The sequence below is a fragment of the Poecilia formosa genome, unplaced genomic scaffold (genome assembly GCF_000485575.1).
Source record: "Poecilia formosa unplaced genomic scaffold, Poecilia_formosa-5.1.2 Scaffold56, whole genome shotgun sequence".
NCBI classification, from domain to species: Eukaryota; Metazoa; Chordata; class Actinopteri; order Cyprinodontiformes; family Poeciliidae; genus Poecilia; species Poecilia formosa.
In genome coordinates, this window is record NW_006799995.1 from 630,063 (window position 1) to 647,060 (window position 16,998).

The 16,998-nt window shown below is 38.3% G+C and overlaps 1 protein-coding gene across 2 annotated transcripts in view; it reads right to left on the bottom strand.

The window, feature by feature from the left end:
- cntn3a.2 (contactin 3a, tandem duplicate 2) overlaps nt 1-16,998 on the bottom strand; it is a 57,854-nt gene that overhangs the window by 20,388 nt on the left and 20,468 nt on the right. The window contains exons 10-15 of one of the 2 annotated variants that reach the window (XM_007553330.2): nt 15,440-15,576; nt 11,108-11,237; nt 9,752-9,902; nt 8,508-8,635; nt 7,147-7,316; nt 3,336-3,453 (exon numbers count right to left, since the gene is read on the bottom strand). In XM_007553330.2, coding sequence (XP_007553392.1) covers nt 3,336-3,453; nt 7,147-7,316; nt 8,508-8,635; nt 9,752-9,902; nt 11,108-11,237; nt 15,440-15,576 — 834 coding nt within the window. Of the gene's footprint in view, nt 1-3,335; nt 3,457-7,146; nt 7,317-8,507; nt 8,636-9,751; nt 9,903-11,107; nt 11,238-15,439; nt 15,577-16,998 lie in introns of both variants that reach the window. The other variant, XM_016672157.1, reaches the window with a different exon arrangement.

The window sequence follows — 16,998 nt, forward strand, 5'->3', positions numbered from 1 at the left end:
TCTGATTCTTTGTTTTTGGTCAACAGGCCTAATTCCATTCAGTTCATTAGCATTGTTTTGAAGGTATCTCTGTTCCTTCGTATTTAAGCGTATTTATTCTCACGTTCTGTTCCTTTTGAGTTCAGATTTTTGCTGTGTTTGATTCTTTTCCCCCATTGATTTGTTGCTGTTTTGAACCCCAGTTCAGTCTGTCTGTGTTTATTATTTAACCTCCCCGCCGCCTGCCAGTTTGCTCTCATTCACAGCTGTCATCTATCTCCTGATTCCCCCTACGTCTGCACTCTCCCTGAGCTGTTTCCATTCGCCTCTGATTAGTTCTTCTGGTTGCTTTGTCAGTTCCACCTCTACCCCTCAGTATATATAATCTCATCACATCACATTGTTCCTCACTGTTCCTCCCATTACTTTCCCAATTACTACATCTGTCGCGATGCCTGTTGTCACTCTTCACTTCGTGCCCCATTTTTCCCGTGATAATCTTTGGGAGTGTTGTTTTGTTTATTATTATTATTATTATTATTATTATTATTATTATTATTAAAGGCTCTGCAATAAGTCTCTGCACTCGGGATCCTCTACAAAAAAAAAACTCCACCGTGACACAATCAAATCTTCAAGTGATTCATTTTCACGGAACAGCGTTCTCCAGATGCGTTTCTCTGAATCTTTCAATTGCTTTAGTGTTTGAAGATAAACAAAAGCACAACTTCGAGAAGAGTCAACATATTAAATGCGTGACTCATCTCAAACCACTCTGCCGAGTGAATCATTTCGAGGCGCACATTTATTTTGACCCTCGGAGAAGTTTGTATGCATAAGCTCATAAAAGAGCTGATAAAAATATTAAAAATAGCTAAGTGTAAACCTATTAATGAATCGATGCTGTTTTTCTCTTTTTCTTTCTTCCATTTTTATTCCTCTGTGGCACACACAGGTGATGGAAGCAGGCCAACACGTGCATTCGGCACACATGCATGCAGCCTCTGCCATTTTGTTAAAGGTCTGCAGTGATCAAATAAAGACATTTTCCTCCTTCCCGTGGCTGGCTCTCTAACTCAGCTTCATGCCTTTTTTGAAGCTATTCAATCCAAAGCGTGAGACATCCGTGACAGCTGCCGTGAGCAGGAAGTGTAAATAATGCACAGTCTGAGTCACAGTCAAGTTTGTTTCCAGTCAGTTCTAGGCCAATCTATTCTTCCTGCCATGTTCCCTCTTTGACTTGAAAAGCAAGGATTTTTTTTTATTTTTTTGCCTTACTTCTTCCCGCTCATTACTGCGATTTGCCTTAAAATATCTTTAACATGCCAGGCTGAATAGTATGAATGGTAGGTATGCTTACAAGATAAAGTTATGGATCCAACCTTTTCAAATCCTGACACCTAGATCATCCCTCACCTCATGTGACATTTAGCACATTTGTGTTGTGTCAATTTGCAAGGCCGCTATTGATCCGAGCCGGAAACAACAATCTCTTCTCGCCCCTGCATTAAAACATGGCCCCTCCTTAAAACAGACGCTGTGACTCCTCTTAGCAAAAGTTATTTTGTTCTGCCAAGTGTGGCTTTCCACAGCTGTCTCTCTGGAGAAATGCATACTACATGAACAACAACAACAAGAACCTCTTCAAACACATTCTGCTGTCAGGTACATTCGCTAGACAGAATATTGGATATTAGTCATTACAAGGAGGCAGAGAAACAAAGACAGTATAAACTATTAAATGTTATTCTTAAAAAATTAAACTGCTTTGCCAAAACTTCGTGAGTGAAAACCAAGTTTATATTTAATAGCAACCTGTTATTAAATATAAACAGACAAGGAAAACTATGTATTCCTGCGAATTTCAGAATAACTTTGAAGAAACACGTGCAATCACTAAACCAAAGCAAGTCAATTTAAGTTGAGAAACCCAGATGCCCTGAAAGTCTGCAGTTTGGAAAACCTCCTAAATCTTTCCATTACTTTAGGAGAGTTTCCATTATGCTATGCTGAACTTTTATCCCCCCAAACTTAAGCTGCAATTCATTTGTCTCAGAAGCCATAACTCAGATATGGGACTAATATTATGCTGAGTTCAAGTTGGGAAATCTGTGAAATGTGCTATTTGTTGTGCTCAGTGACCAGGCTAAATAATATGAGAAACTTGAGAAACTAAAAGTCCTTTCAGGCACAATGTGCTTTAACAAGAAACAACCTATCTGAAGTGCAGCTAAAAAGGGGTTTGAGATAACTCTTACAATATTTTAATAACCAACTGAATCTGAACTAGAGCTTGACCACAACACCAATTTCAAAGTCAGAGTTCTAAATGCACACAATTATTTATTTAACATCTTTATTTAACTTGGAATTCTGAAATACAAAACTCAATACATCTTTGGTACTTCTGATCCTGGGTTTATCGAACATTGAACTCTGATATTTCATATTTATATTTAAAAATACCATTAATTACCCTTAAGATTGAACTCTCAGTGTCTCCTGGGCTTTTTGCAGTCTGTGTTTCCACTTCTACTTTATGAACGTTATCTCGGTTGATACCGAAAGTAAGTGCTCCTCACCTTAGCCGAGGAATATGTCAAATGTCCAAAGAAAAATGAAGCCTTTTGCAAAGTTAATCGAAAACCTGTTTAAACCTTTAACTGTACTGACTTTAAAGGGAACGGTTGATTGGGTTGTAAAACCTACAGATTATTTTAAACAGTGGTCCCACTCTATAAAATGACCTTAAATTGAGTTACAGATTATTCTCAACTTAAATCTCTCTCAAATATCTCAAATAAACTTTGCCTTGTGCAGCAGTGGTGTACCATTTATCATTTAAATGTAAAATCGGTTGCTGACACTCATTTCTGAAGGGTTGCAGTTATTTTTTTATTAGTGCATAACACATGGTGCAAAAATGTAAATACTTTAAATCCTTGGATATTGACCATTGAATTTACCTCCTGTCACCACAGAAGCAGATGTTCGACTTTAAAGGTCGCTGAAAAAATGTTTTCCAAATTCAAATAGATTAGCATCTTCCCTTTACAAAGCTCAGAGTGGCAACTAACGCACTACAGGATCGCTGTCTGGGGTAAATTTCTGCAAGTGGATAAGACATATCCTGGCTGGTGAGACAGGTACCTGAAAAGGAAACTCACCTTTTGGCACCTACTACAAGATAAAGAAATCATTTCTATTTAAGTTAAATCAATCATCAACTCTGCAATAACGACTGGAATTTTATTTTATTTTATTTTTTTCCTTTTAAAAAAAGAAACCAATTAAAAATCCTGGCTGCAAGCTCTGTTTTAATTAGAGAGTGCCAAGCAGAGGGAAGGTTTTCTTACCTTTTACAATCAATACAGCTACGGCTGACAGGCTCTCCACGTCTGTGTCCACAACGCAGATATATTTGCCGGCATGGTACAGCTGAATGTTTCTGATCATCAGATCTCCGGCTGTTCTCTGCTAAGGAGGAGAGAGGGCTTTATGTAGCATGAAAGATAACAGACCCCGGGGCAGCTTATTGAAGAAAGTACTGAAGTATGTATAAGCTGCAATAAATATAGCGAAGCAGTGAATATTTGCAGGTTTTGAGAGGGAGTGATGTTGAAGTAAAAGTGGTAGCTGAAATAAAAAGCGAGATCAAAAATTACTCCCCAAAAAATGTTTATAAAGACTTGTGTTTCTTTTGCTGACAAGGTTGCAGCTTTTTTTTTTTTTTTTATACAAGATTTCAAAAAGGTCAACATCTGCCCTTCAAAGATATGTTGCAAAAATAAAAAATAAAAAAGAATTGAAAAAAAAAGCAACAATTCAGGCAGTTCCTCCACACTCATAGGAAAAAACAGACCGTCTACCTTTTCATCTAAGAGGGCAAACGGTAAATTAGTGGTGAAATTGTTCTACTGGCATTGGCAGCAAAAACAAGAAAATATGGCAGCAGACCCGACGTGGTTTAATTATGGAAATTAAACTCCCCGAAGCAGCAAAGTTTAGCTGATAATCTCTTCGGAGTGAAGACATTCTGGTATTTGTGGGTAAGGACTCTCTATTCGGATAAGAACGCTGTCAGTGAGACGCAGGCGGAAAGAATGGCTGGTCTCAAGGGTGCGGAGACGTACAGAAAATGTTTTGTCATTTGGGTGTTTGCCACGCTTTGATTCCTTCAGAAGACACGTCTAATGATGTGCATCCACTTCCTGTTACGCGAGGCTGTGCAGCAGGCCATGTCAAAGCAGAATATAAGGCGAGCCCAGGCTTATTAAAAAGCAGATGAGCTGAGCTGAGACTGAGCCGGAGTTGAAGAAGACTACTTAAAGTGATTTCCACCTGTCACAATGGCTGAACACCTGGCACATTACCTACATAATGACTTTTATATGGGAACTGCATTTCAGCGTAGGCACCGACTTGTTTCCATTCACAGAAATACAATCGGAAGCACACGGGACTTCAATAATCTATTTGCACGTCCTTCCGCAGATTTTCACCTAACCACGCTGGTTTTTTATGCCTCAGAAGAGACATTTAAAGTTGCAAAATGGATGACATCAAACTGGCCGCAGCAATACTGGCCGCTGTTAATACTCCCAAGAAATTCATTGTAAGCTGATCGTTTTTTAGCTTAATGGTAGAGATGGAGTGAAAGGTGTACCCACTTGCACGTTAAAACAGGGAGACCCAAGAACTTTTCCAGAACTGATTGAGTTTCACCTTGGTGTTTGAACAGGCGTTATGTGAGGTTTTAAAGAAATTATACTTTTAATTATCACAGTTATGTTAGATTTGTGTTGTTGCCTCTTCAGTTTGACCTCATTTCATGTTTTGAAATACAAATTAATTTCTTGCTGGCCTAGAAACATATTTTTTTCCAATACAGGTAGTTATGCACTGATATTTAGCCATTCCAGCAAACCTGTGAAAGAAATCTGCACTGTGGTTTATTTAATTAACTGAAATGAAAACATTCTTAATAGATGATCCAACACCAGCTTCGTGAGGGGCATGTATGCTTGCTACTGTGTTGAAAGTGTTTAGGTAACATTAACATAAAAGCAATAAGGTCATTTGCTAGAGTCAAAAACATAAAAATAAGTTGATTACTTACTTAACTTATTGAATAACCTGATTAACTTACTAATTTTTCATAATTTATTTAAGTCTTTAGAAGATAATGGTCTTATTAAATCCTCGGAAAGGTTTTAAATTGGAACTGCTAAAACCATCTTAAATAAAATTGGCAACATCTGAGAGAAACGTTTCATTGACATGGCAAACAGGTTTAATGACTCTGAGCTGGCATCAGCAGATAACAGAGAGCTGACGCATAAAAAATGGATATAAACTCAAAATGTTTATCCTTTTAGGAAATAAACATAAAGGATTCTGTTTAGAGTTTGTAATGCTAACCCCTCTAATCATGATTGCTAAACTGATGTAATATCAGTTCAATTCAGCTGGACTTCATTGTCCTTGAAAAGCAATTTGCAAATACACACATTAAAAAAGAGAAAAAGAAACAAACAAGAAAAATGCAAAAGAAAACTTCATACATTTTCAGCATAGAACAGAAGTGAGGAGAATCAGCAGAGTCCTCACATACAGGAAGTTACCAGTCTAACAGAAGAGGCAATGAAAGATCTCTTCAGTCTACGGTTTTACACTGCGTCATTCTGCATCTCTGTCTTAATGGTAAAAGTTAAAACCAGGCCTGGCTGAAAGCACAGTTCAAAATGTCACTCCCGAATCATTTTGTCTTGATTTTTAAATTCTAAAGTCCTGATTTCCTCCAAATGTTCTCTCCCTCACAAAGTGGACGTAGCCTCTTCTTCTAATATAAGTTATAATTGACCGCTTATGTCAGAAAGGAAATAGTGTTTTTCCACAAAATTGGCTCCAGTGCTTAACCACGTCTGATGCTTAGCTTTTGGCTTAGCTTAAATGTACTTCCTGTCACCTGGCAGCTATCTATCACTCAGTCAATACTTTCACACCCAATTAATGCATGCATCTCTATCTGTTTTAATATGAATCTCTGGCAGACAGCTAGCTGGTCTCTGATTGATGCTAGCAGTTTAACACAGCTTTTCTTGGCACCGTTTGACGACGCCAATGGTGTTTAACAACTGACTTCAAATGGTGCTTCAGTGTAAAAGAGCAGCTGTGAGCGCTACTGAATGACCTAAATTTTGATTAGGGAAATCAGGGGAAAGCACATTGGATATGCCTTTCACTAAAGCATCAAAAAAGACCTTTGGATTTTGGCCAAGTGAAGTTGTCCAGTCATACCAGCAGGTATAGTGTAGTAAATAACTTTCTACATCAATACTCATTTACCATAGGCTACCCTAAAATGTCCACTATGTAACTGTTTTACACAACTTTAAAATGTTAGCTATAAATCCTTCTGCATACTTTCATGCAGGCTAGAATAGCTAATCTCACGAGAAATGGATCGCCAGACAATATGTTCTTTTTTGGCAGTTTTCCTTACAATGATTTTGGGTCAGATACAGATTTTTCATTTCTTTTTTTTATCCATTTTGAACAACTATCCAACCACAACCGGTGCTGCTACACAACAAAAGAAGAAGAGCTGCCAGAGTAGAGCAGAAGAAGAACAGCTAGAGAAACTGGAACGTAATGAGACCAGTGTTTGTTTTCAATTTAGAAACATTGAAAAGAATTGCTTCTGACAAGACCCCACCAGTGTGCGTTGTTTCCTAGAAAGTATTAGGGGCATATTTTTTGATGTGTCAAGAATAAACAGGAGGAAAACAAAAGAGATGTTGTTTTCAGTCTAGTTAGATATTGTCTTTTTTTTTTGTCCAAAATTATCCGTCCAAAAAACGAAACTAATCCAGTAGTTTTAAATACGATGCTTAACATTTGATTGGTTGTCAGTCTTTATGACCCCACCTCTATTTTTCAATGATACTTCTTCTCAGCTAACCCAAGATAGCACTACTGCATGCTTAGGACATAGGTTATGGCAGTGGAAACACAAAGAACTGGTGCAAGTCAAATTCTACAACTACTTTAACAATGAAGCTAATTCGGTGAAAAAATAAGATATATTTAGTTCATTAGGGTTTTTAAAGAATAACTCAAAGTATCTGATTAGTACACTTCTATGTATGAGTAAGGGTCACTCACGCCGCCTACAAGCTCGAAGTGGCCGTCTCCCTTGGTGATGAGCTGTCCATTAAATGCCCAGGAGAAGGACACATCCAGTACAGGATCACTGGCCACCTGGCAGGGCAACACGATGCTCTCCCCTACAATGATCTCCATGTCCACTGGTCCCTGAATGATTCTGGTTGGATCTGCCATAAAAAAAAACAAGAAACAAAAAAAAAAAAAACCATAAAGTCTGAAGTATAGCTGCCAGACTTTCACAATAAACGAGGTGTTTCGTTGCAAACAGAAAAGCAGACCTTTTGTTGATTTCACTGAAAACAGAAGCAGAGATGCAACACTTTCCGGAAAACAAGCTCTGTACAACAGTGAGTCACAGGCTTAGCCACGTTGTCTTTGCACACAAAGGTCCCAGTCAAATACTGTGTGATTACATGCAGCCTGCTGCCTCTAAAATGGGTAATAGGATGACACAGATTGTATAATCTTCTGAAATCCTGATGGAAATTGCAATGCGCTGCTGATCAGATAAAACCGCACATAATAGGCTCCGGTGTAGATCTAGTACGGGAAATGAGGAGCGCCGCTTTAAAGTACACTAAAGCAATCATTTAGAGAAGTCCTCTGAGCTTCAAAAAGGCAAGATAATGAAAGTGAGGAAATCAGAGAGAGAAGGTGGAGCACAAAGGAAGAGAACTTGTACTTTTACATCTTTGCTTGACGCTGAATGTCAAGGAGAAAAGTCGCTGGTAAAGAAGCAACGTCTCAGTCAGAGCCAAGCATCGCTAACCTGTTTATGTCTATGATAAATACTCAAGTCATCTATAGAAATAACTGGCCTAGGCGATCATAGTGGCAGACAATATCATTCAGCACATTAACAAAACCAATGAGAAACCTGGAAAACACCAAGCTGTCACTCCAGAGGCGAAAAGAAAAAAAAGGAGAAACGCATGTTCAACAATAACAGCATCTGTGACACCACCTCACTAATGCTTCCACTGCTTCCACTCAAGGCACTTTCATTTGCTGCAGTAAATTGGTTGTTTCAGCTGCTTTGAGGAAAACAGTGTTCAAGTACTTTGTCAAATACGTTCCGAGTGGATTATTGCAGCCTCACAAAACCCCTGAAAGACAAGCCTTTTCGAGTCGCAGAGCACGTTTTGATTATGCAAGAAGAACAAAAAATAAATAAATAAAAATTCAGCTTTTTGTCAAAGTATGCAAAAACGCTTTCTGCTAAACGCAATTCAGAGAGCAAAATGTAAAAGGTTGCGATTGGTGAATAACCCAAATGCAGCAGCTCCTTCTTGTGCTGACGCACGCCGAGCAGTGAATTGTGCTTACTAAGTGGAGTGCTATTTAACAGCGCAGCTCACCCGTAACCAGCAGCCTTCCAGTTGTGCTTGACATCCCAAATCTGTTCCTGGCGAAGCACGTGTAGCTGCCCGCGTCCGACTTGCTCACATTGGCCAGCCTCAGAGTTCCATCTGGAGAAAGTGTGATCCTGTGCAGGAGGAGGCAAACACAGACAGCGTCAACATAACGCTGAAAACTAGATGTATAAACAAAGAATTTGAATAAACATGTTTTTGTTTTAGGTCAAAATTGTTTTATTGTGTTCCTATAATGATGAAGTTTACATAAATACCTATACGCTAAGCGTACTTTGCCTTTAAATTGTCTGCGGAAGCTTGGATGACAAACCAACACTTCTTTTTAAGGTATATGGCTTGGAATAAATTGTGTATCCTTATTCTACCTTTTCATGACTCTTTGCTGGCCCATTTCTGCAGATGGGACATCAAGTTTGAAGGCCGCCTTGCTCACATCCGCCTTTCCAGCTCTGACAGCAAATATTCTAAATGACTGAGAGGAAGGCTTTGTGATGGCTAGCGTTGCTGTCATTTGAGTTCCTTTGTAGCTAATTTAGTGATGTGGTTAAAGTTATTGTTACATTTTGAAGACCTATTTGTCCCCAAGATAAACTCTAGTGACTCTTGCAGCAAAACATCCACACGTGATCCAGTTGCTTTCACATTGTGGATGGTTTTCTCTCCTTTTTCCCTCACGCCCCCCACAGAGCACCACTCCCCACTCAGCTCCACCAGACTAGCGGCAGCAGCACTTAACAAACACCTGGAGGAACTAGGCATCTGCTGAGCGTATTATACAAACTAAAACGATCCTAATAATGGTTATAAACAACATAAATGGATGAAGGAGGATTATTGTAACAGAGGTTCTTAAAGAGACAGAGGTCAATTTTAAAATATGGTTATGATACAAAGTCAAACTTCTTTTAAGCAGCTTAAAGTTCTGGTAGGGAAGAAAGTCTGATCTAAGGTCAGAAAAGGAGGGGAAAAAGTTAGGCGTCTTTAAATACTGAATGCAAATGCCTTCCTTCAGCTGGAACTTGTTCAATCAACATTTAATCAATGCATAAACACTGATTTCATTTTTTTTCTTGTGCTCCACACTATGCATAAGGACCTTATAGTTAATCGCTGTTTGTATCTGGAGTCACTATTGATCAGATCAAGAGAGCAGAGCGTGGGAATAAATGCCAGCGCTGACCTAATTACATTCCCATGGACGACTGCTAACTAGTTGCTGTGATTACCTGTCGTTGGTGTGGATAGGCAGGTTCCCCTTCTTCCATAAAATGCTTGCTGTCGGGTAGGCCTGGGGCTTGCAGTCCAACGTCACCGTTGTTCCGGCTTTGGCTTTGAGCAAAGCTCTGAGGACGTTCCCCGTGAAGTCCGGAGGAGAAGCTGACGGTGGTGGGGGTGAAAGCAAACTGTCTTTTAGCACAAGACTGCAGGAGATCTCACAAGGCATTTCAAGCACTCTGTAATTCAATCTGTGAAAATCAATAAATGTTGAAGAGATGGAGACAGATGCTTTAATTATTTGTAATGAGAATGGAATGGATACTGAGAGTAACAATGCTGTGAGTTTTATTTTCTCTTGCTTGGGTCGCATTGAATAAAGGCATCGGTTAAAGCAATGCATCAAAAATTACAAAGCAATTCTGTGTAAAAATTGAGCTTTGTAGATGATGGAAGTTTGTTGTTTGTCCCGGTCACATAAATGTATGCAAAAGTATTTGCACCCATTGAATTTTTTCAGGTATTTAGGGTATTTCTTCAATTTCTTTAACAGATTTTTAACAAATTAAGGCTGAAAATTTGTCAATTTGTCTAAATAACACATTACACAGAGCGTCCATAAATAGCAACTCTCCAGTTGTGGAAGAGTTTAGAGTTGTTCTCCTGGTGAATGTCTTTTGCTATCTCTAAGATGTTTTCCTACAAGACTGTCCGGTGTTTAGTTCTGGTTATTCTTCCGTTGGCAGGAAGCAGTTTTCCCATGTATGTTATAAACAAAAGTATTCCCACAGCACGAAGCTATCTCTGGCATGTTTTAGGGTGACATGCACAGTTAGTTCTTCAACAAATAAGAGTTTTGTAGGCCAAATAATGTGTGACAACATTGACTTTGTTTCTTTTTGTTTTGTTTCTTCAACTGAAGTCAGATCTGTGAAGCCAACAACTTATAGTTGTGCTTTCAACAGATTTTTTTTTTTTTCCACCTGAGCTATGAACTCCTTCTGAATCACCATAGCAACTTCTCACTACTCTGTTTACTATTTCGGTGACTTCTGAAGGTATTGCATCAACAACCACTTCACGATAATGCTTTGCTTTCTAGCACATAAAATCCCCATAAAGGTTTATGGTTGCAAAGTGACAACATATGAAAAAAAAAAAATAAAAGAATTCAAGCGGGAGGAATCATTTTCTAAGATTTGTAAAAAAAAAAAGAATAAATCTAAATGCGTTTGACACCACAAAATCATCCTCACTTGAACCCTCTACCCACTAAGCCAGACAACCTTTAAGAAAGACAGTAAGATGACCTTTAGATTCTTTTGGTAACAATGATTTGGGGATTTAGGAGATAAATGCCATCCTACCTAAAACCATTAGTTCGGCCGCAAAATATATGACGCCATGTTTGTTCTCAGCCACACACTGGTACATGCCAGCATCAGATAGCGTGAGCGGCGACACCGTAAGGACCCCATCCTCCACGTGGATCCTGTCCTGTGAAGACAGGGATGAAAGAAAGCAATTATTGCTTGAGAGTTAAAGGTAGCTTTTTGCTTTTGCATGTCACACTCTGATAAATGTTGGTAAACAGCAGATTTTCAAAAACGTTGCCGGCGTTTGCAGATTAAATCAAGATAGTGCGGCTTTTATTCCTCTTAGGTTCTGTGTGTGCATCGTTTTTAATGAAAACATGCTTAGTTTATTTTAAAAAAAGAGGAGAGATCAAGTTTTACCATTTCATCACTTGTCCTGCGTACAGCATACAAATCATGAGACATACAGCTCTCTTTAAATTTATTAAGAACCCTGGAAAAGATCTTTAAAAAGCATGAATATATTTTTATCTTTTATTGCAGTTACATCATCTCATGCTAGAAAATTTGGACAAATTCAACCTTTAACTTGTCTAAATTTCAGGAGGGTGGGAAAAAAAATCCACAATACACTTACTGTTTCATGTACAGTTTTTGTTATACTAGTCCAGGGGTGGCCAAGTCCAGTCCTCGAGAGCCACCATCCTGCAAGTTTTAGAAGTATCCTTACTCCAACAGACCGGGATCAGCTCTACAGAGGCCTGATAACGAGCCATTCATTTGATTCAGGTGTGTTGAAGCAGGGATGCATCTGAAGCTTGCAGGATGGTGGCTCTCGAGGACTGGACTTGGCCACCCCTGTACTAGTCAGTCACCTTGTGAACCCTGTTTTAAAACTACAGAGCAGCTTGGCTACCTGAGCAAACAGCCCAACCAATTATAGTATGATGTGGAGAAAAAAATGTGAACAGATTCAAAAGTTTATGTCAGCAACAAGAAATGTACCTCATAGTTACCCGTAGCAACTAATCATCACAAACTCTCTACATTTACAAAAATATGTATAATCTATCTACATAGCATTGGCTATTCTTGCTTAAGCTACTTTATTCCTTTTAAAAAATACAATAAATCCACAATCAGTTATATATTTCCATGTTATTAAGTTTTACAACATAATAAAACTGAATAAAAAAAGAAGACAAGATTCATTGTTCACTGCTGACAGAAATCCTATGTTTTAATGTTTTTTAGTAAACCAGCGTAATAGGATAGGATAGAGTCTCATAGTATATATGAGACAGAAGAGAAGTTTCAGAAGGTGAAATAAAATTGTGTCTGGGGCACAGATCTGTGGAAGAAAAAAATAATTTTGTTTTGGAGGGCCAGAGTGGCGTAATACACAGGAATAAAGGGTCTGGATCAGCAGCTAACCAACAAGCCTTTGGTCAGTGTGAATGACACCAGTTTCTTTGTAGAGATGAGAGAACAATCATTGCCGCAATCGGTCAATAACGGCTTTATCGTAGAGTGACAGGCAGAAGCCATTACTTACTGAAAGAAACAAGACAGTCTACAGAGTCTCAGACCAGGTGAAGCCAAATCCTCCAACTGATGTAACAAAGATTGGACTAAGCTTGTTTTTTTTTTTCTTCAATACTTTCAGCAAAATAAATCACTGAGCATCATTTTATCAGTACCATCACTAACCATAGGAAAGAAAACAGCATCTTCTGGGAACATATCTCAGCAAGAGGAAGTGGGAAACAAGTAAAAGGGCAGAGCGCTTATGCTCTGCGGTTTACATCTGAACAAGCCAACATCCTGAAGTTGGAGTAAGATGACACAAAACGGCGCTTCAGGAAAGATCTAGAACTATTCTGGGATCACCCAGTGAGAAACGGATCTGAACCAAGAGCTCTGGAGAGACCTGAACAAGGCTCGGCACCACACCTCCCCATCCCATCTGGCACAGCTGAAGCATTTCTGCCAAGAACGCTGGACGACGCTTCCAAATAAAAGGTGTACCGGGCTTGAAGGAATTACTTGGAAATCTCAAGGCTGCTGTTGTTGCCATGGATCCTTAAACCAACAGCTATGAGTGAGAGGGATAAACACATGTTGCGTGTTTCCCAGTATCACATGCTGTGCATTTGAAACTGAATGCATAGTTTCTTGCTAAAGTATTTACACCCATTAAGTGTTGCAGCCTAATATAGTTTATTTGATTTTTTTTAGATAACTGACTAACAAAATTAGCATTTTCACAAAAGTTAGAGCAGGGGTGTGAAACTCATTTTCCTTTTGGGTCATATCAAAAATCTGAATGTTCTTAAAGGGCCGGCTGCGCCAGAATGTATTGACAAGATCCATTAAATTGTTAACATATCAGTAAATAGCTGCTGATTTTCAATAAGTGTTTCTTAAAATTAAATGATATTGAACGTCTATCCAGGATTTTGCGATTGTTTTTGTGTTTTCTTTTGCAATCAAAATCACAGATTTTGTGGTGCTAATTTATAAATATTTCAAAGTAATTTTTGCTTTATTTGCACTTATGTATGATGTTAAATGTGACTTTTTAATAATCGCCATATCGGTCACAGACGACAACTTGACATCAAGTAGGGCTGAGGAAGCAGTCACTTACACACAATGTTTTTGGCCAATTTTGAGAAAATTTGTCTGTAAAAACTGGAAAAAAAATTGGTTTTGTATGAATTTAGCATGAGTTTTGCAGCTTTTTGAAAACCTTGAGGGAAATATTGATGTAATTTGGAATCTAGAGGGTCACATAAAAAGCTACGGTGGACCAAATTTAACTCCCGAGTCTTCAGCCAAAGAAGAAGAAGAAGAAGAAGAAGAAGAAGTTCTTCTTTGGCAATGCGCACAGAAATATGGCCTTTCTAAGGTGCTGATGCTGAAAAGGCTACACAATGCTCCAACATTGCAAGGCCAGGTTCAATATTGAGTGGAACCTTATAATAAGACTATTTTTTTAGGCAGCTAAATGTGAATATTTTACATACAAATGATCAAAAACTGCAGTTACTAATATATAGAAATAATGTCATGCTCATGAAATGGCATTGGTTGAATTTCTAAATGTGTGGGCATTCAGTCAGTTAAGTTATGAAAAGAATAATTTCAAAGTCAAATGATGATGAGGCAAAAATAAAGTCAAAGTATGCAATTTAAATCCCAATCAATGTAAAAAATACTATATCTAGTAAGATATTTTAAATAGCTTTCTATGTGGCTAAATTACTATGCTGGAATAATGAGAGACATTAATTTCTATAATATCAAGTCATACTTCTGTTTTTAAGTCATTTTCATTTTATTATCCAAAATGTAAAATAATTTTTTTTTAAGATTTTGCTCATCCTTTTTCACATTGACAAGGAGAAACTATTTGAAACAAAATCAAATAACAACTTATTTATTGTTTTTTTATACCTTTGTTTAAAAGGAAGAGCAAATGATAAAAATATGCTAAAAAGCAACAGAACAAATGGTACATGGACCGTACACCATACAGGTGAGTGAAAAATGTTTAGTTTATTGCATAAAATAAACATTTTACAAAGGGGTTTGATGCACATCACATTTCTAAAGTTTCATTTCATTTCCTTCCATTAGCATGCGCGACGTTGTGTAAATCACGTGAAATCCCAGTAAAATACAATGAAGTTTGTGCTTGCAAGATATTAAAAGTTGGTATAAATACTTCTGCAAGGCGCTGCAGATTCTATTTTCCTACGAGATATTAAGATGCCAGGAAAATATAGAGTGACATTTAAGAATGCCTCTTTAATAATGATTTAAAAACGAATTATATTTGCTGTGTAATTCAGTGTGTCTCGCTGTGAGCTTTATTAAGGGTCATAAAACAAAAGGAAAAAAAAAATTAATACTTTTCAACAGCCATTTAAAATCAGCCAAGTTTAAAACAACTGAGCTGAGAATATGCCAGACGTGCGTGCATGTCTCTTGTGGTTTGGACTGAGGTGTGCAGTCCCACATAGTATATTTCACAGAAGATTAAGCCCATTGTCCCTAAATCTCAAGGAGCTTAAACATGCACCATAAATAATGAAAAACAACTCTCGACTCCATTCAAATGAAATGGAGCAATCTCTTGGGAACTCGACTGATCCGCTCTCTAAGACGCTGTAATCTGCCAAGGTGACGCTGAACAAGCCCCGGCGAAATCCAAGTCTCATCGCTGGCACACCTTCGCGAGATGTTTACACTCTCATCCAACACGCCGGAAAAACCGACAACAAGCTCTCACGCCGCGCTTCTCTGAATAAAACTGCTGAGCCGCGGCTGCAGATTAAGTATTTAAAACAAAAACGCTTTTAGACGGCGGTGATTTACCTCTGAGAGGAACTGCTGGCCATTCTTCAGCCAAGCGTAGGAGGGTTTGGGCTTTCCGTTGGCCCGGCACTCCCAGTGCAGTCTCTCCTCTATGGCCATTGCCGTGTCCTTCATGGTCTGGATCCACTGAGGCTTGGCTGAGGACACAGAAATACCCCTCTTATGAAATATCTCACGAGAAACCCAGAGGAGGGCTCTTTATAAGGAAGCGGCACCGGGCCCATTAAGTATGCCGCTTCCCAAATAGTTCAAAGGAAGCACAGATTGGCAGCTCAAACAGGATGGGCTTGTCCTTAAGGGGGTCGGGGGAGGAGAGAGAAACGATTGCATATTTCATCACTCAAATGTTTCACGAGCCTGTGGCAACACAAGATTACCATTAAACACTGAACCACAAAGCGGAAAACTTCTCGCCACTGGAAGAGTGCACACAACATCGCCACCCACCCCAACCTGTCACCTTAAGTGTGTGTAGAAAAACCCTTCACCCCTGCACATAACTTCGAGCATTACATATGCACAACTTTTCAGATTTTTTTCTGTTGTTTTTTTAATTTTTTTTCCTTTTTTTGTATGGGAAGAATGCAGCACTCATAATAAGCACAGCTCCTTTGCAGGCGCCAAGCATGCTGTCAGTTCCAATGTCACAGGTGTCATTTTCGCTTCTGTAATGAATTCACAGAAAAACGCAGCAGCCGGAATGAGCCAAGGGGGCAAATTTTAAATAGAACAATCGCAACGCAATAAAATAATGAAAATATTAAAACCAAGCAGATGTCTTTTTTTTTTTAATCTTTAATTACACTCTAACAACAGTAAAATTCCCATGTTTCTCATGCTATATATATATTTTAAGGTGAAAGTGTAAAGGGGTAAACATTTTGAAACTTTTCAGTTGTTTTCCAGATCTGGGGAAAAAAAACAAAACCCTGAAAATCTCAAGTGGGAGCATGCAAACTTAAACAGAAAAGCCACACATCCAAGACTAGAACCAGAAAGACCATCTTGCTACGAGGCAGCATAGCTAACCGCTAAACCTGTAAATATTTATTATACGAGCTCTTCAAAAATGTACATGCAAAAAAAAAAAAAAAAGCTCCCCGCTAGAGGTAAATGATTTAAACAAAAGACGTCACCACAAAACTCCCCCAAAGAATTACGTACAGTATGAGAACAAATGTTTTAAATATGAAAATTTCTCATGCGTGTTGCTTTACAAGGATGTCCATAAATTAAACACAATAACTAAACTTTATGAAACATGTTTTCAATGAACAGGAATTTTTTTTGTAGTTTAAAATGGGTTTTGAATAAAACCTCTCTTCAAAATTTCTGAATATTTCAAAGGTTATTCTGAGACTTTGGGTTCTTTTGAGGCCTGTCAGTATCTGGCATTTCTATGTTGATATTTACTCTTTTTTTTTTTTTTTTTTAGCTGAAGGGCTGAGATTCCATAGTTGAACTTCAGAATGATGTTTTTCAGGTCCTTCTTGAGGCTTTCGCTGAAGTTTCATTGTGAAACTTCAGCTTCTGTTCATATTACATACAAACTTCTGCAT